Source organism: Pan troglodytes, chromosome 2 (assembly GCF_028858775.2).
Source record: "Pan troglodytes isolate AG18354 chromosome 2, NHGRI_mPanTro3-v2.0_pri, whole genome shotgun sequence".
NCBI classification, from domain to species: Eukaryota; Metazoa; Chordata; class Mammalia; order Primates; family Hominidae; genus Pan; species Pan troglodytes.
The window spans coordinates 56,012,111-56,034,711 of record NC_086015.1 but is presented as its reverse complement, the minus strand read 5'-3'; the positions used below and the strand labels follow the sequence as shown (position 1 = coordinate 56,034,711).

The following is a 22,601-nucleotide window of genomic DNA, read 5'->3' as shown; positions in this document are numbered from 1 at the left end:
AGTGGATCCCACACCGGGGCTGCAGGTGGAGCTGCCTGCCAGTCCTGCTCCGTGAGCCCGCACTCCTCAGCCCTTGGGTGGTGGATGGGACTGGGCGCCGTGGAGCGGGGGGCGGCGCTCATGGGGGAGGCTGGGGCCGCACGGGAGCCAGTGGAGGGGGTGGGAGGCTCAGGCATGGTGGGCTGCAGGTCCCAAACCCTGACCCGCGGGAAGGCAGCTAAGACCCGGTGAGAAATCGAGAGCAGCGCCGGTGGCCTGGCACTGCTGGGGGACCCAGTACACCCTCCGCAGCCACTGGCCCGGGTGCTAAGCCCCTCATTGCCCGGGGACGGTGGGGACGGTGGGGACGGCAGGGCCGGCCGGCGGCTCCGAGTGCGAGTGCGGGGCCCGCCAAACCCACGCCCACCCGGAACTCCAGCTGGCCCGCAAGCGCGGCGCGCAGCCCCGGTTCCCGCTCGCGCCTCTCCCTCCACACCTCCCTGCGAACTGAGGGAGCCGGCTCTGGCCTTGGCCAGCCCAGAAAGGGGTTCCTACAGTGCAGCGGTGGGCTGAAGGGCTCCTCAAGTGCCACCAAAGTGGGAGCCGAGGCAGAGGAGGCGGGGAGAGCGAGCGAGGGCTGTGAGGACTGCCAGCACGCTGTCACCTCTCACCAGCACTTTGGGAGGCCGAGGCAGGCGATCTCCCCTGATGTCAAGAGATCGAAATCATCCTGTTCAACGTGGTGAAACCGTCTCTACTAAAAATAGAAAAATTAGCCGGCCGTGGTGGCACGCGCATGTAGTCCCAGCTACTTGGGAGGCTGAGGCAGGAGAATCCCTTGAACCTGGGAGGCGGAGGTGAAACCCCGCCTCTACTAAAAATACAAAAAGCCGGGCGTGGTGGCGGGGACCTGTAGTCCCAACTACTCAGGAAACTGAGGCAGGAGAATGGCGTGAACCCAGGAAGCGGAGTTTGCAGTGAGCCGAGATCGCGCCACTGCACTCCAGCCTGGGCAGCAGAGAAAGAATTCATCTCAAAAAAAAAAAAAAAAAAAAAAAAAGCCAGTCAAGTCCTGGCTCCTTGTCAACTGTGAGCAGGAGTGATTGTTATTTCTATTAGTACTAAGCCTGCAGCCCAGAGCCAGGCTCTGGACTTCTGGCTACAACTAGAAACTTAAAAAATCCAACTACCCCACCCCAGCCCTGTCTCCCCTGCCCCACGCTCAGGGAAGTCAGAACAGGATAGAGCAGATCTGGCTAGATCAGGCTCTGCTACTGGGGCCATAGTTTACTCTTGGTACTACCTGGGGGTCCTAGCAAGGCTGAGATGAAAGCCCAGTTCCTGGGCCTCTGCACACACAGATCCAGGGTGCTGAGGCCCCTAAGATGAACTGACCTAGTCTACCAGGGACCCTGCCCCTCTGTGGCCCCTGCTGCCAACACAAGGGTGTACAGGTTTTGACAGGAGCCAGTAGTCACCGTTGGCCCTCTGCCTGCCCCTCATCTAGCAGGGGCCCAGCTGGTGCTATTCTGGTACTGTCTCAGGATCCCAGATGTACACCCAGGAAGATGGGAGTGGTTCCTGAGGTCCTTAGTATCCCCCTTTGATGGGAATGGAATCCCTGATAGGTCAGAACTAAGTATGGTGGCCACTCAAATAGGAACTGTGGCCCTTTCTTGCTAGGCACAGACATGGCTGGATGGTACTGAATGGGTGTGCTGTGTCAAGGGGCACAGAGCAGTGTGGGGTAGTGGGGAAGTGCTCACAGCCAGGCTCAGTTTCCTCATCTGTGAAATGGAGATGCAACATGTCCCCAGGAAAAGGAAAATTCTTGCTCCACGAGTGTCCTTGTGTTAGTACTTCAGAGACAGCCCTGTCCATAGACTTTATTATTTGGAAGGGGGAAGAGGAGGTCCTTGGCACTGGTTGGGATGGAAGCCCCAGGGGCAAAGGTTTAGGAGTTCCAGGGCTCAGCTGTCACTGGGCAGGGCAGGCACACTGGCAAGGGCAGGCAGCAGGCGTGTATATATGTCCACCCCACGGAGGAACACAGCCTCATGCAGCCGTTCATCGTGGTCGTGCAGCAGCACAGGTGTGCGGTTCATGGGTGAGAAGCCTAGAGCTGGGACCCCCACCTGCAGGGGTGAGGAAGAGCCGTTAGGGAAAAGCCAGCACTCAGGCCCAGTCCACTGCCCAGGCACTATATGCAAGTGGCTCACCGCGCGGATATAGCGGTTGTCAGTAGCAGCAGGCATGATCTCAGGCTCCAGAGTGAGGTTCCTGTAGGAGAAAGAGCCTGATGAATGGGGAGGGAGAAAGCGAAGAATTGAAGGGGCAAAGGAAGGTGGGAGAGAGGTGGGAGAAGGAGGGAGAAGGGAGGGGGCAGCAGGAAGGAGAGGAGTAGGGGGCTGGGCTGTGAGGAGAGCTGGCCAGCGTGCTCACATATCCTTGCAGACCCGGCTAAAAGCTGCCCACCAAGGGTTTGAGTCATCAGTAGGTGTCACTTGGGGGTGCATCCACTTCTGAGGGACAGGAAGAATGGCAGGATCAGGACATGGGCCTGGGCATCTTGCCCTATTTCCCATAGAGTGGGCTGTGCCTAGTACATAACACCTCCCCACTCCCACTCCTTCACCTACCCAGACATCTGGGTGGCCAGTCCAGCCACAGGTCCTCTTTCAGCCCCTCAAATGTCCTAGGTCTGGGACCTTCCCACCCTCCGTCTACTTACCTCCTGTCCATCCTTCAGATCCTAGCCCAAGTGCCCCTTCCTCAAGATGGCTCCCCCAGACCTCTCAGACTAGTTGGATACTCCAGTTACAGGTTTTCAGAGTGCAAGGGGCCACCCTTTCCTGTACCACATGGGTTATATGAAAGTACGGCTGGGCGCAGTGGCTCATGCCTGTAATCCCAGCACTTTGCGAGGCCAAGGTGGGTGGATCACTTGAGGCCAGGAGTTCGAGACAAGCCTGGCCAACATGGTGAAACACTGTCTCTACTAAAAATGCAAAAATTAGCTGGGCGTGGTGGCAGGTGCCTGTAATCCCAACTACTCTGGAGGCTGAGGCACAAGAATTGCTTGAACCCGGGAGGCGGAGGTGAGCCGAGATTGTGCCACTGCACTGCAGCCTGGGTGACGGAGTGAGATTCTCTCAGAAAAAAGTAATATCACATAAATGTTTGATTTATATCTCCCCATTTCACCATACAAGGGCATGAAATGTGCCTAATTTTACTCCCCACAGCATTCCCCAGCACCCACAGTGGCCTCTACAATGAATGCTTGTTGGAATAAAATGTGTCTGTCACAGATAAAGAAATGCCCAGACATATGCAGACACACCAAGCACACACTCCACTGTTGCACACTTGGGTCTCCCCCGGCTCCCACACTCTCCCATCACATGTCCCAAGTCCATACCTGAGCAAACTCTAGGGTGACCCCCTCGCCAGCTGCCTGGCACCAGCTCTGCAGCTGCTCCTCAAAAGCCTAAGAGAAGGGAGACGAGCTGATCCTTCAGGCTTTCCAGAGGCCTCTAGGACAAGACTGAGGACCCAGGATCCCTCCTCCAAACCCAGGTGGAGGTGGCACCTTGAAGTCCACATCCGGTGCCACACGGAAGTCAAAGCTGGCGCTCATGGTGGCAGGTATCACGTTATAGGCCACACCACCCTCTAGCTTAGTCAGGTTCACGGAGGTCACGGACCCCTCTTTCAGGTGGGGGTTTGACTGCAGCCTGTGGTGCGGGGGCAGGGTAGCGGCAGCAACAGATAAAAGAGGTGGCTCAGACTCTATCCTCTGTGGTACCGCCTCCCAGAGCCACCCCACCGCCTCCCAGGCTGCCTCACCTCTGCCATTCCTTCTCCCGGAATGCCAGGATGGAGTTTACAACCTTGTGCTATGAGAATATGAGGTTAAATGGGACAGTGGCCTCAGGATAGAGCCTCCTGAACTCCCAGACTCCCTCCCGGGGTGCCACGTACCAGCTTCTCTGCTGCTGTGTCCTCCATGAAGCGCGAGGCATGGCCTGGCCTCCCAGTGCTGGTAACCCGCACCCCTGGGGAGGTGTAGGGGGAAGGCAGTGTCTTCAGCCTGAGGGGCTGGAGACACAATCAGCCCTGGGGTGGGCCCAGGTCTCCCCCTCATTCCAGGCTCCTCTGGCAGGGTCCTGTCCCCACTCAGGGCCCGTAGCATACAGCTGGTTTCTGCCTATTCAGGGCTTGCCCTCAGAGAAGCTCAGATAGGAAAGAGCTGGGAGGCAGAGGCCCTGGGTTCAAGGCCTTCTCAGGCCTCAACTTTGCTGTGCAACCCTGCATAGGACCGTGCCCTTTCTGGCCTAGCCTCCCACCTGTAGAGTGAGCCCTCCCTCCAAGCTCATACTTACACCAGGGACTCCGCTCACTATAAAAGACAGTGAAGGCATCAGTGGGATTGGCTATGCCTGAGGAGGGAAAGGGGGTTCAGAGGGTGGAGCAGCTCAGTCCCCACTAGCAGCCTCCTACTCCCTGCCTGGCTGCTCATTGGCTTGCCAACCTGCTCACCCTCATCCAGGGCAAAGCCTGCCCTCAGGGCGTGGAACTCAGGCCGCTGCACGAACAGCTCCATGCCTTGGTGACCCCCAACCTCCTCATCTGTAAAAGCAGCAGGGACATGAGATGAGGAGGCTGCCCCGCCCCACCCTCCCCTTTCCCAAAGGTATCTGAGCCACTCCTACCAGGCACAAAGGTCATGTGGATGGTTCTGGGGAACCGGTGGCCCTCCACCTTCAGCCTCCTCACAGCTTCCAGGTACCTGAGGGGGCATAAGCCAGGTGCTGGGGGAGCCACCAGATGCTCAGGCTGGCCCCATAGGCAGGGCCAGCAGGCTGGAGTCCTGTGCCCTGGACTTTACCCTGCCACACCCTGATAGGGACTCCAGAAAGTCCCTGCCCCTCTCTGGTCTGAATCTCCCTATCCATGCAATGGTCATGGCAGTAATTCCTGTCCAAGAGGTCAAAGTGTTCCTTGGCCTTGAGTTTCTCCAATCACCCCCTCAGGTCCTGGGTCAATCCACTGGACCAGTGGGGACATTGTGGAGGAGTAGGAATGGAGGACACTCACTGGATGCTGACGCACTTCATGTCCTGGGCACCCCTGGCATAGATGTAGCCCTCAGAATCCTTGAAGGCCTCAAAGGGGTCGTGACTCCAATGTTCCTGGGGGCAGGGATGGGAAGAGGGGCCCAAACCCCAAATTTAGCCATTAATCCACTCTGGTCAACAGTGGCCCTGCCCTAGGAGCCCACCATAGGGTTGGAGTGACAGGTGGAGTGGTGGGAGAGGAAAGACGGGGGCTGAAGAAGGCAGCTGATTGCCATCCCCCATCGCTGTCTCCTGCTTCCCGCCCCCCAGTCCCCACCCCACTCTGGCCCAGAACTTGCTGCTGGATGAAGGCTGCTTGAGTGGTGTAATGTCATAAGGATGTTGAGAGTTAGTGCCAGGACTGGGGCCAGGACCATGAGCAACTTGAGGTTGAATCCTGGGGTCTGCATCATGTCTGTCCCCAAGGCCTGCACTGCCCACCTCCCCAGCCCCTTACACACCTTGAAGACAGGCACCACATCCGTGTGGGAGTTGAGCAAGATGGAGGAGAGTGTAGGGTTGGTGCCTGGCCAGGTCAACACGGTCACCACATAGCCAGGTGCCACCTGGAGATGGTCAGGAGGGTAGGTGGTCTGAGCAGGGTGAGGAAGTGCCCAGGCCCACCTCCCTTCCCCGCTTAGGGCCCCAGGCTCACCTCCACTTTCTGACAGCCCAGGCCCAGCTGGCGGGCTGTCTCCTCAAAGAAAGCCACAGCAGCTCCTGGAGGCACAGAGTGTCTTGGGGCTGCTTCTGCCTACCCACGGCTTCCCACCAGCCCAGGCAGCCCGGAGAGTGGAGCATACCCAGAAATGGGCTGCTGCCTCCCCGACACACTCCATATCCCTCAGAGACGCTTGCATTTCCATCCCCAAGAAAGAAGATATTTTTGGCTACTCAGTGACCCTTTCTGGAAGTCCAGGGGGATGTCCAGGGTTGGAGGAAGGTGTTATCTTCCTTAAATATGGGCAACTATGGCACAGAGACATGAAGAGATTCACCCACCATCTCTCAGCTGATTAATCACAGAGGAGGAATTTGGACCCATGTACACAATTCCCAGCCACCAAGTTTTTTTTTTTTTCTTTTCCTTTTTTTTTTTTTTCTTTTTTTGAGACAGGGTCTCACTCTGTCACCAAGGCTGGAGTGAAGTGGTGCGATCTCGGCTCACTGCAGCCTCGACCTCCCAGGCTCAAGCGATCCTCCCACCTCAACCTCTGGAGTAGCTGGGACTACAGGTGTGCCACCATTCCTGACTAATTTTTGTATTTTTTCTGTAGAGACAGAGTCTTGCCATGTTGCTCAAGCTAGTCTTGAACTCCTGGGCCCAAGCAATCTGCCAGCCTCAACCTCCTGAAGTGCTGGGATAACAGGCAGGAGCCACCTCCCAGGCCCTAGCCACCAAGCTTGACTCCCTAAAGGCTGTGGCCTTTGTCCAGCCCCAGTGGCTTCTGGAGGGCCTCTCCTTTCCCTGTGGCTGCCTCAGGCTTCCCCCACCACTCCTACCCTGGAGAGTGAGGTGAAGTTTTTCTTTAACCAGCTGCCAGGAGTAACCTTGGTCAGCAGCAGAGTCTCTGGGGAAAGGGTTCCTCCCTAACCTGGAGGGGCTGCCTCAGTCTATTTACTTGGGGAATGGCTGGAGGGGTTGGGGAGCCATTTGGGACAGCAGAGTGGGGCTCAGCTGGGTGACAGGGGTTGGAGGCTGGTTTAGAGCACAGTCCCCGTCCCTTAGGCCCCGTCACAGGCTCTGGAGCCACCGTCTTCTCACCATAGTCAGGCTTGGGCTGGACGGTGCGGATGCGCAGGTACTGGCGGAAGAGCGTCACCGATGGGTGCTCCTCCTCGGGACCCTTGCTGGTCATGGCGCTGCGCGTGGTGAGCTGGGGGCAAAGTGAATGGCTAACTACCCCTCCAAGACCCTGGAAATGGTGCGCTCCTGCACACAGCCTGTCCCCAAGGCGGCTCCCGGACTTCCCACAGGGGTAGGATACCGTGTTTCGGAGCCCCCATTAAGGAGCACCCATTCTGTTTCAGGCGCTGGGCTGTCTGCTTCCAGCACATTTCCTTATTTAATCCCCAAAAGAGCCCCATGAAGTTTGTGCTCAGAATGCCCACTTTACAGAGGAGAAAGCTGAGAGGCTCAGAGAGGTTCAAGGACAGCTCAGAGAGTAGCTGAGCAAGGTTTGAACCCAGACTTGTACTCCCCCCGCCCTCCAAAAAAAAAAAAAAAAAAGGCAAAAACAAAAACAAAAAACAAACAAGAAAAACCCCAACGCCTCCCAGTTGCCCGGCTTTCTAGCCACGGAGCCCCAGTCCCTCTATCCCTCCCCAGGGCCCCCACCTCACTCTCCTGTCGCTGGGCTCACGCTCGCCTCTCAGCGCCCTTCCCTGACTGTGGCCTGGACTTAGGGTCCAGCGAGGTCGCCTGCGAGGTCGCAGGCTCAGGACCGCCCCGGTCCCCACCACGTGGCCGAGGCCGGATGTCGGGGCGGAGACCGAAGACCGCCAGTGAGGGCCGTCCCAGCGCCAGCGGCCGCGTCGGCGCGGATGTCCCCGCCCGCCTCTGGTTCGGGCCTCAGCGAGATTACTGGAGGATTAGATCCGGTCCCGTCCCCGGGCAGCGGCCGCCGCGGCCAGCGCCGCCCCGCGAGTTGCGAGCTCCGGGCTGGCCCCGCTCTGACAGGCTCGCCCCGCTCTGACAGGCTCGCCCCGCTCTGACAGGCTCGCCCCGCCCCACACGACACGCCTGCCACTCCTGCCCCCAGGTATGCGCCGGGAGCTCAGGACGGTCCGGTCCCCTAAGGGCGCCTCCTCCTTCAGCCCCCGGATAGGGCGGGAGGAAAGGGGGCCGCCCCGAGGCTCTCAAGATGCAGAGCTGCAAAGCCCTGGGCCTGCGCCCTCGCCCTCCTCGGCAAGTCTCCAGCGGCTCCCCACTGCAGGCCTCAGCCCCTCGGGGAGGTCCTCCCTGACGCCTCAGCTCCACTTGTACTGAAGTTATTGGCCAATGTCTGTCTGCCCACACTGAGCTCCAGGAGGCTGTGAGCTCCACTTCCTGCAAGGTTCTGCCCGGGGCCTTGCCGAGCCCGGACAGTGCCTAGAATGGGAATGAATGCATGGACAAGAGCACGTGTGACGGTTTAAGCGTGCCACTGCGTGTGCAGTCTATCAGTGGATATGATTGTGTATGTGACAGTGTGAGATGGTGGGTGGGTGTGATGAAGTCACTGTGAATGGATGTAATTGTGACCCTGGATGGACAGTGTGAGGAAACTGGCTCCTCTGCAGCCACCAGAGGGGGAGGCTAAACAGGCACAGGTGTACCACTGGTCCCCTGCAGGCCACAGCTGCAGTTGCCCACTTGTGCCCCAGCTGCCCTTTGTACTCCCAGCCAGGTCTGCCCTCTGCTCCAGGGGCTGAGTCAGCTTGGGGAAGGGTGAGGGACAAAGACTTCAATCTCTAGGCCAAGGAGGCAGGCTGTGGGAGGGGTTCTGTCCCACCTTTCCTGAGGTTTAAGTCTTGGCTGCTCACACATAACATGGGGGCAAATGGACTTTAACTCATAACAATGCTGAATAATTCTTTATTTAGTTATTTTTTTGATACAGAGTCTCACTCTGTCATGCGGGCAAATAGATTTTAACTCACAACAATGCTGGCTAATTATTTACCTATTTATTCATGCATGCAAATAGACTTTAACTCATAACAATGCTGGCTAATTATTTAGCTATTTATTTTTTTGAGATGGAGTCTCACTCTGCTGCCCAGGCTGGAGTGCAGTGGCTCCTTCTCGGCTCGCTGCAAACTCCGCCTCCTGGGTTCAAGTGATTCTCCTGCCTCAGCCTCCAGAGTAGCTGGGATTACAGGTGCGTGCCACCACGCTGGGCTAATTTTTGTATTTTTAGTAGAGACAGGGTTTGTCATGTTGGCCAGGGTGGTCTTGAAGTCCTGACCTCAGGTGATCCACCCGCCTTGGCCTCCCAAGGTGCTGGGATTACAGATGTGAGCCATAGTGCCCAGCCAATGCTGGTTTTTTTTTTTTTTGAGACGGAGTCTCACTCGCTCTGTCACCCAGGGTGGAGTGCAGTGGTGTGATCTCGGTCTTGGCTCACTACAAGCTCCATCTCCCGGGTTCACACCATTCTCCTGCCTCAGCCTACTGAGTAGCTGGGACTAAAGTCACCCGCCACCACGCTCAGCTAATTTTTTGTATTTTTAGTAGAGACGGGTTTTCACCGTGTTAGTCAGGATGGTCTCGATCTCCTGACCTCGTGATCTGCCTGCCTCGGCCTCCCAAAGTGCTGGGATTACAGGCGTGAGCCACTGCGCCCGGCCAATGCTGGCTAATTGTTAAATCGCGTTCCCCATACCCTCTAGGTTCCTGACTTCCTTGGCTTGGCTGTCCAGACCCTGGATTTCCCACCAATCCCTGTGGTCATGCAGCAGCAGTAATACACCCCGCCCTCCCACCAGCAATTCCCCAGCCTTATGTGGCCAAGTACTCAGTTATCCAGACTCATTCAGTCCTATAACCACCCTCCAACCTAGTTGTTGCCATCATACCCGTTTTACAGATAAGGAAACTCAGGCACAGAGTGGTGAGGCCAGGCACTTAGGAAGTGGTGCATTCTTAGCCTTCTCAGACTGCTGGACATCCCCTCCAGCTCCCAGGCCCAAAGTAGTCCCAGACTTGCCTCCCACTCCCGTCTTTCCCACAGCACACCAGGAAACGGAACCTGTCACTTCCCAGGCAGGACAAATATGCTTTTTTATTGTGTCTGTGAGATGAAATGAGGAGTCCTGGCTGGGTCTGACCCTGGCCTCTGGCCTCCAATCCCAGAGGCTGTCTCCCTGGTTCAGGGAGGGTGGCGGTCCAGACTGTCCAAGCTCATGCCAGGCCGGGAGCTGGGAGTGGGTTAGCTCAAGGTAGATGGTCAAGGAAGGCAAGCAGGACAAGGTGGAAGTCTTGCGGCTTGTGGAGGTAGCAGGCATGGCCTGCATTGCGTAGCTTCACCACAGAGTGGTTGGGCAGGTGGCGGAGCCGCCGCAGTGACTCTCGAGCCAGGATGTGGTCCAGCTCTCCATACAGGATAAGGGTTGGAGTCTGCAGGGCAAGGCAGGGGGCTGTGATCTTGGGGCCTGATGAGTTTCTGACCCCCAAGCCACTTCCTAGGAAGCCTTCCCCAACACCATCCAACTCTTCCATCCAAGGTCAGGGATAAGGCCATGTCCCTCCAAGTAAGACTTGAGTCCTGAACCCCCCCAAGCCACAGACAGGGTGCCAGGACCTTTGAGATCCTTCTCCTAGTACCTTCACAGCCCAGAATTGCTCCTGGGTGTAGTTCTGGGTGGAGGTGGGTGCGATGGGCACGAATCCATGTAGCTGGTGGTGGCCTCGCATCAGGAAGGGCAGGGCATAGTGGCCACTCAGCGAGGGGCTCACCAACACGGCATTCTGTACCTCCAGGTCCCGCAGCACCCGCTCCAGCAGCACTGCCCGCCCTGCCTCTGTGCTTGCCTCCTTTGAAGGTGCCGAGTTCCCAAAACCTAGGAACAGCAGCAGGTACCAGCTGAGGGGCACTGGGAAGGGGCACAGGACTTCCTGCCCACCACAGTGGGGGAAAAAGTTGGGGACCACTGGCACTGGCACACACTACCTAAAACTGCCCAGAAGCTATTTTTTGGTAATGTAATATGCCTGTTAGAAAAGCATATCTCGGCCGAGAGTGGTGGCTCACGCCTGTAATCCCAGCACTTTGGGAGGCCGAGGCGGGCGGATCACGAGGTTAGGAGATCAAGACCATCCTGGCTAACACGGTGAAACTCCGTCTCTACTAAAAATACAAAAAATTAGCTGGGCGAGGTGGCGGGCACCTGTAGTCCCAGCTACGCAGGAGGCTGAGGCAGGAGAATGGCATGAACCCCGGGGGGCGGAGCCTGCAGTGAGCCGAGATCACGCCACTGCACTCTAGCCTGGGCGACAGCGAGACTCTGTCTAAAAAAAAAATAAAATAAAAAATAAATAAATAATACCCAGTGTTGGGGGAGACATGGGGAAATGGGCACTTTCATACATGACAGATGGGAAGATAAATCCATATAGTGTTTTTGGAGAGTGAGGTAGTAGTTATCTAAATTTAAAAATGCATGTCCTGGCAGCTGGGCGCGGTGGCTCATGCCTGTAATCCCAGCACTTTGGGAGGCCGAGGTGGCGGATCATGAGGTCAGGAGTTTGAGACCAGCCTGACCAACATGGTGAAACCCTGTCTCTACTAAAAATACAAAAATTAGCCGGGCGTGGTGGGGCGCGCCTGTAATCCCAGCTACTCAGGAGACTGAGGCAGGAGAATTGCTTGAACCCAGGAGGCGGAGGTTGCAGTGAGCCGAGTATGAGCCACTGCACTCCAGCCAGGGTGACAGAGCGAGGCTCTGTCTCAAAAAAAAAAAACAAAAAACAAAAAAAGAAACAAAAAAAAAACACAAAACACAACACATCCTTTGGCCCATCAATTGTCCTCAGTAGCTACCCTAGAGAAATTATTGCTCACATGCTCAAAGAAGCATGTCCAAGGATGCTTTAGCTACTATATTGCTTGAGCACTCCGCCAGTAGAGGAATGGCTGAATAAAGCCTGTCCATCCCTCCTATGGGACACACTGCAGGGTTGACAACAAAGAGGGAGGTTTGTAGGGACCGGCATGATCCTTGAGACATGATGTAGGGGGAGAAAACCAACCTACAGATGGAAGTGCTAAGCAGACAAGATACCAATCATGTTTACAGCCCCCACCAGACAATCCTCTACATCGTCTGCATCTTTACATGTGGGAATACCCAGAAGAGCGTGTGGCATCCCCTAAACTTCTTAGAGAGGGAGAGAAATGCGGCACCGGTCTCTCAGAGCTTTGCTATTTTTTAGTATTTTTTAATCCTCTATGACTCGACATTTTTTCATTTTTTTAATGACAAGAATGATAGCATAAATCATTTGTGTACTTAAAAACACAAAACCTATATGGTTTGCCATAGAAAGTACACTGCTTGGCAGGGCGCAGTGGCTCACACCTGTAATCCCAGCACTTGGGGAGGCCGAGGCAGGCAAATCACCTGAGGTCGGGAGTTCAGTACCAGCCTGGCCAGCATGGTGAAACCCTATCTCCACTAAAAATACAAAAATTAGCCAGGCGTGGTGGCAGTCACCTGTAATCTCAGCTACTGGGGAAGCGGAGGCAGGAGAATCGCTTGAACCCGGGAGGCGGAGGTTGCAGTGAGCCGAGATTGTGCCATTGTACTCTAGCCTGGGTGATAGAGCGAGACTCTGTTTCAAAAAATATATATAAATAAAATTTAAAAAAAGTATACTGCTTGTGAAGAGTTTTTATTTGCTCCATGACCTAGAATTCACACTGTACTTTTCATAGTAGAAAATGAAAACACAGACTTTTTCATGGTGCCACCTTAAGTTGTGACCTGCCACAGCTTGTCCAGACACTAGGGTCCAGTTGCCTCCCAGCCACACTTAAGGCTTCCCTAGACAAAGGGGTGGGGGTGCTCACCTGGAAGGTCAAGGGCCACGGCCCGGTAGCCCCTCTGTGACAGTAGCTGCAGTGTGCCCAGCTGCTCCCACGTGTGAGAGTTGAAGGCCTTTCCATGAAGCAGCACCACTTCCACCCTGCAAGCACACAGGGGAATGTGTATGCTGGGGACCTGGTGTAGCCCACCTTTCTTTATTCCTAGGCTTCTCCCATTGCCCTCCCAGGACCTGAGCACCCTGAGTATAATGGGGCTCCCACACAGGGACTCCCCTTGAGCCTAGTCCCTCCACTAGACCCTTGGAGCAGCACCTACCTGTGTGCCTGGTTGAGTGGGAGCACCTCGCGGTAAAAGATGGGCGAGTTGCCAGGGGTGAGACCAGCCAGGACTGTGACATTGGGGTCTCCCCAGAGCCAGGAAGTCTGCTCGGGGGGGCCTGGCAGCCCCACATACAGTAGGAGCATGAGCAGCAGACTCAGGCCCAGCAGGGCTACCTGGGACCGGCTCATGGAGGTCTGTACCACAGTCTGGAGGAGGAGAGGAGAAGGAAAAGAGGCTGGGACTGAGTCCCTACAAGGACCCTGGATCCCATCCCAAAACCCCACCCAGAGTCCCCAGCAGAGGAAGAGCTCCAGCCCTTGCCCTTTCCCTTGCTCTGGGCAAAGTTCTGGGAGTTCACACTCAACTACTCCACATGCCAGGGCAAGCGCTCAGATACCTCACAGTGTGAGGAGGTGCATCTGAGGTGTTCTGTGGCACACAGCATGCTCAGTGACCGCCACCATCATGGCATCAGCTGAAACCACTTCCGTTCATCAAGCGCTTATGACAGCAGGCCCTGAGTGTGGCACTTCACATACAAGGTTCTTTTCCACCAAGAATGCTGGGGAGCAGACGTGATTATAGGTCTCTTATAGGTGAGGAAATGGAGGCTCAGAGAGGTACATTCTCTTGCCCAAAGTGCCAAGTAGCAAGTGGGGGAATTGGGGTTTGAACCTAGGAATGGGCTTCTAACTACCAGGCCACACTCGGTTTGCCAAGGAGGAACCCGTGGAGCTGGGAGATGATGGATGAACTGGAGCCTTGCAGGTGGAAAAAGTGATGAGGGCTATCAAAGGAGAAAGACTGCGTGCAAAGGGACCTCCCACTTAAGAGCATGTTTGGAAATGGTTCTTTTAATCTCACTGCATTTAATACTGCTAAAATCAGAACGCGTTTTACAATCGCATTATAACTAAGGTCTAACCCAGCTGTTATGAAGAGGCTCACAGAGAATGTCTGTAATAGAGGAAAATGCTGATGAGTGAGGGGCTGCAGGGCCAGGGAGGAGCATGGTACACCCAGAAATGAAAAGCACAGTGTAGAGGTTGGAGAGATGAATGCTGCCTGCTACTCCCCATCCTACACACAGACAGCTTCTGGCCAAATGACCTGCTTCGTGGACTCCTCCAGTCTGGGGTCTCTGCCACCCCAGAGGACAGCCCTTAGGACCCAGGACTCAAACAGGACAGGCCTTTGAGACTGCCACTTCCTGACCTTGTGTCTTCAGTTTGTCAGTAAAATGGGATAACCTCGTGGCTGCCCTCCTAAGCTTCCTGTGAGATTTAGATAATACCGTGGACGGGATCAGGGCTGTCCCTGTCATTTCTTGGGCCTAGGATGAGCACGCCTGCTTCCTTCCAGGAGTCCAGAAAACACATCTTTATTTTATTTTTATTTTTCTGAGACGGAGTCTTGCTCTGTCGCCCAGGCTAGAGTGCAGTGGTACAACCTCGGCTCACTGCAACCTCCGCCTCCTGGGTTCAAGCAATTCTCCTGCCTCAGCCTCCCGAATAGTGGGATTACAGGCGCCCGCCACCGCGCCCGGCTAATTTTTGTATTTTTTAGTAGAGACAGGGTTTCACCATGTTGGCCAGGCTGTTCTCGAACTGCTGACCTCGTGTTTCACCCGCCTCGGCCTCCCAGAGTGCTGGGATTACAGGCGTGAGCCACCGCGCCAGGCCAGCACATCTTTATTGAGTGCCAACTGGGCGCCTGCCCGAACTAGGAGCCGGGGACCCGTCTTGGTTCCTATTCATCCCTCCGGGATGTTTTGGGGATGTTTCCTGAGCCCGCATCCCCAGGCTTCGGGGTCGGGGGGTTTATGGGCCACAGCAGCAGCCGCCTTTCTGCTGTTTCTGGAAAACCAGGACCTAGCGGAGGAAGAGCGCGTTCCTCTTTTCTTCCAGACCACTAACAACCTCAGACGCGCGTCTCTAACTGGGCATTAGTCCAGATTCCCACCGGGCGCGAGGGACATTTCCTTGCTGCCCACTCGGGGCGCCCCCGCGCTTCTCCAAAGCGGGAAGGGAGGGGCTTAGGCTGTTGCCTTGGCAACCGAGGGTGCCCGCAGTACTAGGCAATTGTAGCGGACCTGCAGCCGGCCGCCTGCGGGGGTTTGCTGGGGGCAGGGTAAACTGTGCCCGGGTTAGGTCATTGGAATATGCGTTGACAATGACACACAGGTGCACACACGCACAAATACGAGTCTTGCCCCCACACGCTTTTCTTTTGCACAAGCTATTCCCTGCATGTACATGCAGCCTCTTTGCACACACACTGGCCCGTGTGCAATTAATCCCTTGTAATGGTACCCTCTACATCACGCACACAGTCAGGCATCAGGAAGCCAGAGAGACTGATGGAGATGCACACTTTGAAAACCACAGGCTGATCCTCAGAAATACTCAAGCACGGTCATACACACAACCGTAAGACTACACACTCACACAAGAAAGGCACATGCACAGGAAAGCAGACACACACACACACACAAACCCCCAGAAATGCACACACGCAGACAGGTAGACACATACCCTTAAAATCACACGCACACAGAAATACACTTGGAAGACATAACGCTGACACAAGCAGGCAGACATCAACGAACACACCCCCCCCCCCAAAATATAAGCGCGCAGAAACCCACTGACGGACACCATGCAGACACACAAGCGTACACATACACCCAGACCCCCAAGAACATATGCAGACCCTGCGCGCACACACAACACGCGCACACATAACACGCGCGCACATGCACACTCGCGGCCCCAGCGTCTGCTTCTTCCGCGGGACTCTGCCCCGGGGCGCCGGGGCAAGGGGCGGGGTAAAGACTGCCCTCCCCTGGGCCACCGGCCGGCCTCCCTCCCCCGGGAGACTCACCGGGCCGAACGGGATGAGCGGGCGGGCCCCGCCCAGGCGGAACCAGCAGCCGCACAGCGCCCCGACCATGGCTGCCTCCGCAGCTCCGCGGGCCGCTCCGGCTCTAGGCGGCCAGGAGCGCGGCCATCTAGGCGCGCCTGCGCACTCCGCAGCCGCGGGCCTGCGGCCAGTTACCGAGTCGTCTACGTGGAGGGGGTGCTGGGGGCAGAGCCCCAGCGCTCTCTGGCCCGCCCCCCCGCCCAGATTTTCGGAACTGTTTTTGGCTTGAGGGCCGGCGGAGAGCCATGTGGCTTCTTCTCAGTGGAACATCTCCACCCTGGCCCAGTTCTCTGGCCTGCATAATGGAATTAAGGATAAAACCCACCGCGCAGGGTTGTCCTAGGTTCTTAAGGACGGGTCAAGCCTCAGAACAGTGTCTGGAGCAGAGGCCTCGTTGTGTAAATGCCAGATATTGTTATGCAGCAGCTCCAGGTCTTGGCCGACCCACTTTCCTGACTCCTACCCACTCCTCCCCACCCCCTCCCCGACGCACACCCACGGTCAGAGCCTGGGCTGGCCCTGGGCTCCTTCACGTCTACTCATGGCGCCTGCCCTGGTTGGCGATGTGTTACCAACGTCTGGCCTGTCCCAGCCCAAGGCTCCGCGTGGCGACCAGGCCCAGCACTGGGAGGCTGTGCAGAGCGTGGCGTTTACTGCTTATTGCTACTCTGCAGAGGTTGGCAACATCTGACCCGCTCTACAGGCAGGAAACAGGCTCGGGGGCATTGGGAAAACGATCAAGGCCACTTGGCTGGACACTGGCGGAGCCTCGCACTCAAACCTGTCGGGCCTCAACTCCGTGCCAGGCCAACAAGTTGCCCTGGGCAGTTCAAGCTGGGGATAAGGGGGATGGGGAGCAGGAAGACAGCAGCAAGGATGCGATCCCGAAGGAACTTTCCTCCTCAGACTGCTCCATGTCCATGTGGGGTAGGTCGCTGAAGAGTTCGAAACCGTGCTCAGCACCGCGTTTGGGGCATGTGAGACCGAGAGGCTTTGGGAAACTGACGCCGCTGTGAGAACGAGTTTAGCGGAGTCTATGGACGCTGCGAGCTTGTGGCCACAAGAGGGCGCCCCGGAGCACGGCCCAGTCCCCGCCCCCGCGGGATGGGGCCCGGCCTCTTCCCAGCGTTCCTCCTCCGGCCCCAGGTCACCGCCAGCACGCGCCTGCTTCCCGTCTGCGGGAGTCCACGCAGCTCCCCAGGTACCCGCCCTGCACTCCTGACCCTTTCTTCTCTCCAGTCAAAATCCAACCCCACCTACCCCAAGTCTTCCTTTCTCGGATCCCTGGGTCCCCTCCTTGGGGGTTGCCACCATTCCCTCCCGGTGCTCCCTTCCAGAGCTAGCGAGCCAGAACCGTAGTCCGCGGAAGCAACCTGACCGCGAGGTCAACGCGTTGGGCCCCAGGTGGCAGCGCGTTGAGCACCCCGCATCTCCGGCGGGTCGCCTTTCCCACTGGGCGCTTCGGTTTCCGCCTCTAGAAAATGGGCTTTCCGGTGTGGAAGCGCGCCTGTGGTTCCAGCTACTGGGGGTGAGCCGGGAGGATCACTTGAGCCCAGGAAGGTCAAGGCTGCAGTGATCCATGATTGCGCCACTGCACTCCAGCCTGCGCGATAGAGCGAGACATCTTCTCTTAAAAAAAACAAACAAAAAACAAACAAACAAAAAAAAAAAAAAAAACACGAAGAAAACGGGCTTTTAGTCCCGGCGCGGTGGCTCACGCCTGTAATCCCAGCACTTTGGGAGGCCAAGGTGGGTGGATCACTTGAGGTCAGGAGTTCCGGACCAGCTCGGCCAACATGATGAAACCCCGTTTCTACTAAAAATATAAAAATTAGGCCGTGGACGGTGGCTCACGCCTGTAATCCCAGCACTTTGGGAGGCTGAGGCGGGCGGATCACGAGGTCAGGAGATCGAGACCAACCTGGCTAACACGGTGAAACCCCGTATGTACTAAAAAAAAAAAAACAAAAAATAGCCGGGCGTGGTGGCGCGTGCCTGTAGTCCCAGCTACGCGGGAGGCTGAGGCAGGAGAATGGCGTGAACCCGGGAGGCGGAGCTTGCAGTGAGCGGAGATGTGCCATTGCACTCCAGCCTGGGCGACAGAGCGAGACTCCGTCTCAAAAAAAAAAAAAAAAAAAAAAAAAAAAAAATTAGCCGGGCATGGTGACGCACGCCTGTAAACCCAGCTACTCGGGAGGCTGAGGCAGGAGAATCGCTTGAACCCAGGAGGTGGAGGTTGCAGTGAGCCGAGATCATGCCACTGCACTCCAGCCTGGGCAACAAGAGTGAAACTCTGTCCCAAAATAAATAAATAGAATAAAATAAAATAAAATGGGCTTTTTACCCCAATTTGGGCTCCCTCTGGCCTGCATTGCCAACGCATGACCTGTAACTTACCGTTGATTGAGCACTGAGCCCTTACTACGTGCTAGGCATGGTACGTGCATGGCCTTATTTAATCCTATCAACCACCTATGAGCTAGTACTATTGAATTATCCCCATTTATAGAAAAGGATAATAACGATGAGAATAAGAACAGTAATTGTAATGGAGCCCCACCACATATTGAGGTTTTACAGCAGGCACCCCCACTGTTAATTTTTCTGTTTTTTGTTTTTTTGAGATGGAGTTTTGCTCTTGTTGCCCAGTCTGGAGTGCAATGGCGCGTTCTCGGCTCACTGCAACCTCTGCCTCCTGGGTTCAAGCAATTCTACTGCCTTAGCTTCCCAAGTAGCTGGGATTACAGGCGTGTGCCACCACAGCTGGCTAATTTTGTATTTTTAGTAGAGATGGGGTTTCTTTCTCCATGTTCATCAGGCAGGTCTCGAACTCCTGACCTCAGGTGATCCGCCCACCTTGGCCTCCCAAAATGCTGGAATTACAGGGGTGTGCCACTGCGCCTGGCCTAATGAGAGTTACATGTGACTATCAGCTGGCTCTTTTTTTTTTTTGAGACCGAGTCTCACTCTGTCACCCAGGCTGGAACACAGTGGCACGATCTCGGCTCACTGCAACCTCTGCCTCCCGGGTTCAAGCGATTCTCCTGCCTCAGCCTCCTGAGTAGCTGGGACTACAGGCACGTGCCACCACACCTGGCTAATTTTTTATTTTTATTTTTCGTAGAGACGGGGTTCCACCATGTTGGCCAGGGTGGTCTTGAACTCCTGACCTCAGGTGATCCACCCGCCTCGGCCTCCCAAAGTGCTGGGATTACAGGCGTGAGCCACCATGCCTGGCCGATAATTTTTCTTAAACTTTTAATTAAATTCCTAATTCTTGAAGTTGGCTTTATTGTTCCCATATATCAGATCAAGAAGCTGAGGCCCCAGGTTACACACTAAAGTAAATGGCAGAGGCAGAAATAACACCTATGTCCTCCTGACCCCAAGGCATGTTTTTAAAGTTCTGGAAACCTCCTGGAGGCTTCCCTGATGCTCCTCTGGGACTGCCACCCTGGGCAGGGTGTTCTGTGGCCCCTCATCATCGTGGCTTTGAACCACAGGCCCTTCACCAGCACAGCTGCAGCAGGCATGGCAGCAAGCGTGGAGCAGCGCGAGGGCACCATCCAGGTGCAGGGCCAGGCCCTCTTCTTCCGAGAGGCCCTGCCCGAGAGTGGGCAGGCTCGCTTCTCTGTACTGCTGCTGCATGGTATTCGCTTCTCCTCCGAGACCTGGCAGAACCTGGGTACACTGCACAGGCTGGCCCAGGCTGGCTACCGGGCTGTGGCCATTGACCTGCCAGGTACTTAAGGGGCAGGCTTCTGGGCAGGGGTTGGGGAGGTCTCATCAGGGACAGGGCCAGGTTCCTATAACATGTAGCCCCTCCCCACTCCAGGGGTGGGGGCGGTGGGATCTGGAGGACCCAGCCAGGCTGGGCCCTGAACTTGACAGCGTTTGGTCAAGCACACTGCAAGGGCCTCTGAGCAGTCTTGATCCAGATGTGGTCCTCACTGCCCAGCTGCTCCTCACTGTTACCTGGGCATTGTCTCAGTGTCTCTGAGCCTCTGTTTCCTCATCTGCAATGGGAGATAACCACACTCATGTTTTGGGCTGGCTCTAATGAGAATGGAATGAGATAATCTATGTGAGTATGTGGCTAGTACCTGACACAGAGTAATCGGTGCTCAGCCAATTGGAAGTAAAGTATTTTGACTGAATCATAACCATAGGCTTTTGGAAGCCCTAAGGAGTGAGACCTGAGTCTTCTGGGGGACAAGGCAGGGCCTGGTGGGTGGCCAGGCCCCCACTTGTGATCCCACATGCAAAGCCCTGAGCTGGGTTCTAGGGTAGGTGGGATCAGTGCCCAGACTGCCTGTCATAACCCAGACGTCTGGGTCCCAACCCTCGGTGCCAGGTGTGAAAGGAGCAGCATGGCTGGCCCCACCCCCTCAGGCCAGGGATGGTATGGTTTCAGGGCTCAAGGGCGAGCCTCCTGCCCAGGCAGGATTGATTCCAATGGTGGGTTGGCTTGAGCTTCAGGGTGAAGGTCTGGAGCTAATCTTGTTGGTGAAGCCTGAATGACTGGAGGAGGAGCTGCAGAACCCACCCCTCAGCTGCTGTCCTTCAGGAGCCTCTCCTGTCCCAATCCAGGGCCAGGTGCCTTTCACACAGTTAATTTTCACAACAATCTTAAATGGCAGATACTTTTGTTATCCCCCTTTAACAGATGGGGAAACTGAGCAGCTGAGAGAGGGCTGAGGGGGACCTACCCAAGGTCACATAGACAATAAATGCAGAATTGGGTTCTGGACCCAGACTTGTTGGGCTTCAGAGCCTGATTCTCTCCAGGACGCTTACTGCTGGGGAGACAGGCACAGACGTGGAGAGAAGTGCCTCATGCTTGGCACGATAAGATAGAATGAGGCTACTGTAGGAATAAACGTGGGCACACTGGGTGTTACAGGAACCTGGCCACAGAGAAACTGACCTAGGCGGGCTTCCTGGAGAGAGCAACCATCTCCCTTGTTTTGCCATTCACTGCCCTTGTCTTGTCTCTTTCACACCTGAATCCCTGCAGGTCTGGGGCGCTCCAAGGAAGCAGCAGCCCCTGCCCCTATTGGGGAGCTGGCCCCTGGCAGCTTCCTGGCGGCTGTGGTGGATGCCTTGGAGCTGGGCCCCCCTGTTGTGATCAGTCCATCACTGAGTGGCATGTACTCCCTGCCCTTCCTCACGGCCCCTGGCTCCCAGCTCCCGGGCTATGTGCCAGTGGCCCCCATCTGCACTGACAAAATCAATGCTGCCAACTATGCCAGTGTGAAGGTACCCTTGTGTGGGAAGCTGAGGTGCCCCTGCCAGGAGCAAGGAAGGGTGCATCCCTGGGCTTTCCTCATCTAGGGGCTGGGTAATCAAGGGGTGTCTTCTGGGAGGAGCTGACCACCCAACTCCACCCTTTTGGTTTACTCAGCAGACTACTGTGCCAAGCCCTGTGCTAAACTGTGTTCTGGGGCAGACACCAATCTGTGCCCCCACCCACTGGGCCAGCTTGTCTCTCTCCCTCATATGGGGTGGTCCCAGGAAGAGACTGAAGTGGTGGGGAGGGCTGGGGATGCTATGGCAGGTCCCTGTTGACTCTGCCCCACCCCCCTATCCTTCCTCTCAGACTCCAGCTCTGATTGTATATGGAGACCAGGACCCCATGGGTCAGACCAGCTTTGAGCACCTGAAGCAGCTGCCCAACCACCGGGTGCTGATCATGAAGGGGGCGGGGCACCCCTGTTACCTGGACAAACCAGAGGAGTGGCATACAGGGCTGCTGGACTTCCTGCAGGGGCTCCAGTGAAGCCCAGCACTGCTGCAGGGGGTGGGCTGCCTGCCTGCTCTGAGCTCTCTCTTGCACGCTCTCTCTTCTCTCACGGGCTCTGGCTCATGCACATGCAACAGGTGCGTCTGTCTATATGTCTGGGTTCTTGTCTTTTGTGGTCTGTTTGTCTTTTCTGCCTCTTTCTCTTGCAGTGATAGACTGAGGGGGTAAAATCAAGAGAAAAAACTCTCAGGAATCAAGGAACATAATCTGGTGGAGGGTAATCCATTACATGAGCTTCTCCTGTTCTTCCACTTTCCTGCCTGGCTTTCACTCCTTCCCCTGCTCTGCCCAGCCTTTCCCTCCCACCCACTCCTCCTTCTGCAAATGCCCTGAAGGCCAGCCCTTCCCCCAACACCCACTTCCCCACCTCCTTAGGCCCCAGATACATACATGCCCACATGCACGCTTACATGTTTAGAGCCATCCTTGTTTCCAAATATGACCCTTCGCTTGAGGGCAACTGCATAGGTACATGTAACTCTGGACTGGCATGCACATTGTCATGTGCAGCTTTGCATATACACACATGCATACATGAGCCTCCACACAAGCACTTGCACACATGTGGACTCCTAACCATGCTAACCTCACTGGCTGGGAAGGTGGGGACCCCATGGGCCAGCCCTTGCAGGAGGCCCTTTTGCAAGGCTTAGGGTGTGGCCAGCCCTGAAAGCTACTTGGACACAGGTTTCAGCTGGCCCCAGCCCAGAAGTGACCCCCAGAAAGGGAGGGCCACCGCTTTGCCCCCATGCTTTTACCCTTCCTTCTGGGTGCTCTACACCTCCCCAGGTTACCAGGCCTGAGGCATCTCAGCCAAGCTTGTTTCCTGCTCTGAGGCTTGGGGGGTGGGAGCCAGAGTGGAGGTCGGTGAAATAAAGTGATGCAATTAGACCCCACCGGCTCCTGCTTCTAAAGAGCGCCGCCCC

General features: G+C 56.1%; 3 protein-coding genes across 8 annotated transcripts; 1 reads left to right on the top strand and 2 right to left on the bottom strand.

The window, feature by feature from the left end:
- Positions 1-1,824: 1,824 nt before the first annotated feature.
- ACY1 (aminoacylase 1) lies at positions 1,825-8,287 on the bottom strand. Of its 2 annotated transcripts, XM_001170638.7 has the most exons (15): positions 7,438-8,287; positions 6,865-6,976; positions 5,755-5,819; positions 5,561-5,665; positions 5,080-5,174; positions 4,695-4,771; positions 4,522-4,611; positions 4,365-4,421; positions 3,964-4,037; positions 3,829-3,878; positions 3,572-3,716; positions 3,401-3,469; positions 2,422-2,501; positions 2,199-2,259; positions 1,825-2,114 (listed from the first exon to the last, which is right to left on the bottom strand). In XM_001170638.7, exons 2-15 carry the CDS (start codon positions 6,956-6,958, stop codon positions 1,950-1,952), a joined length of 1,227 nt encoding a protein of 408 aa, XP_001170638.1. In that variant the 5' UTR covers positions 6,959-6,976; positions 7,438-8,287; the 3' UTR covers positions 1,825-1,949. The 2 variants fall into 2 exon arrangements, with proteins under 2 accessions (XP_001170638.1, XP_063662874.1); XM_063806804.1 differs by lacking the exon at positions 5,755-5,819 and having other exon boundaries at positions 7,438-7,564.
- A 1,552-nt stretch (positions 8,288-9,839) lies between these two features.
- On the bottom strand, positions 9,840-17,358 carry ABHD14A (abhydrolase domain containing 14A). Of its 3 annotated transcripts, none has more exons than XM_009445571.5 (5): positions 17,133-17,358; positions 12,945-13,156; positions 12,653-12,768; positions 10,408-10,643; positions 9,840-10,200 (listed from the first exon to the last, which is right to left on the bottom strand). In XM_009445571.5, the coding sequence occupies exons 1-5, from the start codon at positions 17,184-17,186 to the stop codon at positions 10,018-10,020; spliced, it is 801 nt and encodes a 266-aa protein (XP_009443846.1). In that variant the 5' UTR covers positions 17,187-17,358; the 3' UTR covers positions 9,840-10,017. The 3 variants fall into 3 exon arrangements, with proteins under 3 accessions (XP_009443846.1, XP_003950172.4, XP_009443847.1); XM_003950123.6 differs by lacking the exon at positions 17,133-17,358 and adding an exon at positions 15,834-16,041; XM_009445572.5 differs by lacking the exon at positions 17,133-17,358 and adding an exon at positions 13,348-13,424.
- Positions 15,984-22,566, top strand: ABHD14B (abhydrolase domain containing 14B). Of its 3 annotated transcripts, none has more exons than XM_003309819.5 (4): positions 15,984-17,073; positions 19,376-19,614; positions 20,890-21,131; positions 21,472-22,566. In XM_003309819.5, exons 2-4 carry the CDS (start codon positions 19,404-19,406, stop codon positions 21,649-21,651), a joined length of 633 nt encoding a protein of 210 aa, XP_003309867.1. In that variant the 5' UTR covers positions 15,984-17,073; positions 19,376-19,403; the 3' UTR covers positions 21,652-22,566. The 3 variants fall into 3 exon arrangements, with proteins under 3 accessions (XP_003309867.1, XP_516497.3, XP_063662875.1); XM_063806805.1 differs by having other exon boundaries at positions 16,804-17,073; positions 19,263-19,614; XM_516497.7 differs by lacking the exon at positions 19,376-19,614 and having other exon boundaries at positions 16,408-17,073.
- Positions 22,567-22,601: the final 35 nt, after the last annotated feature.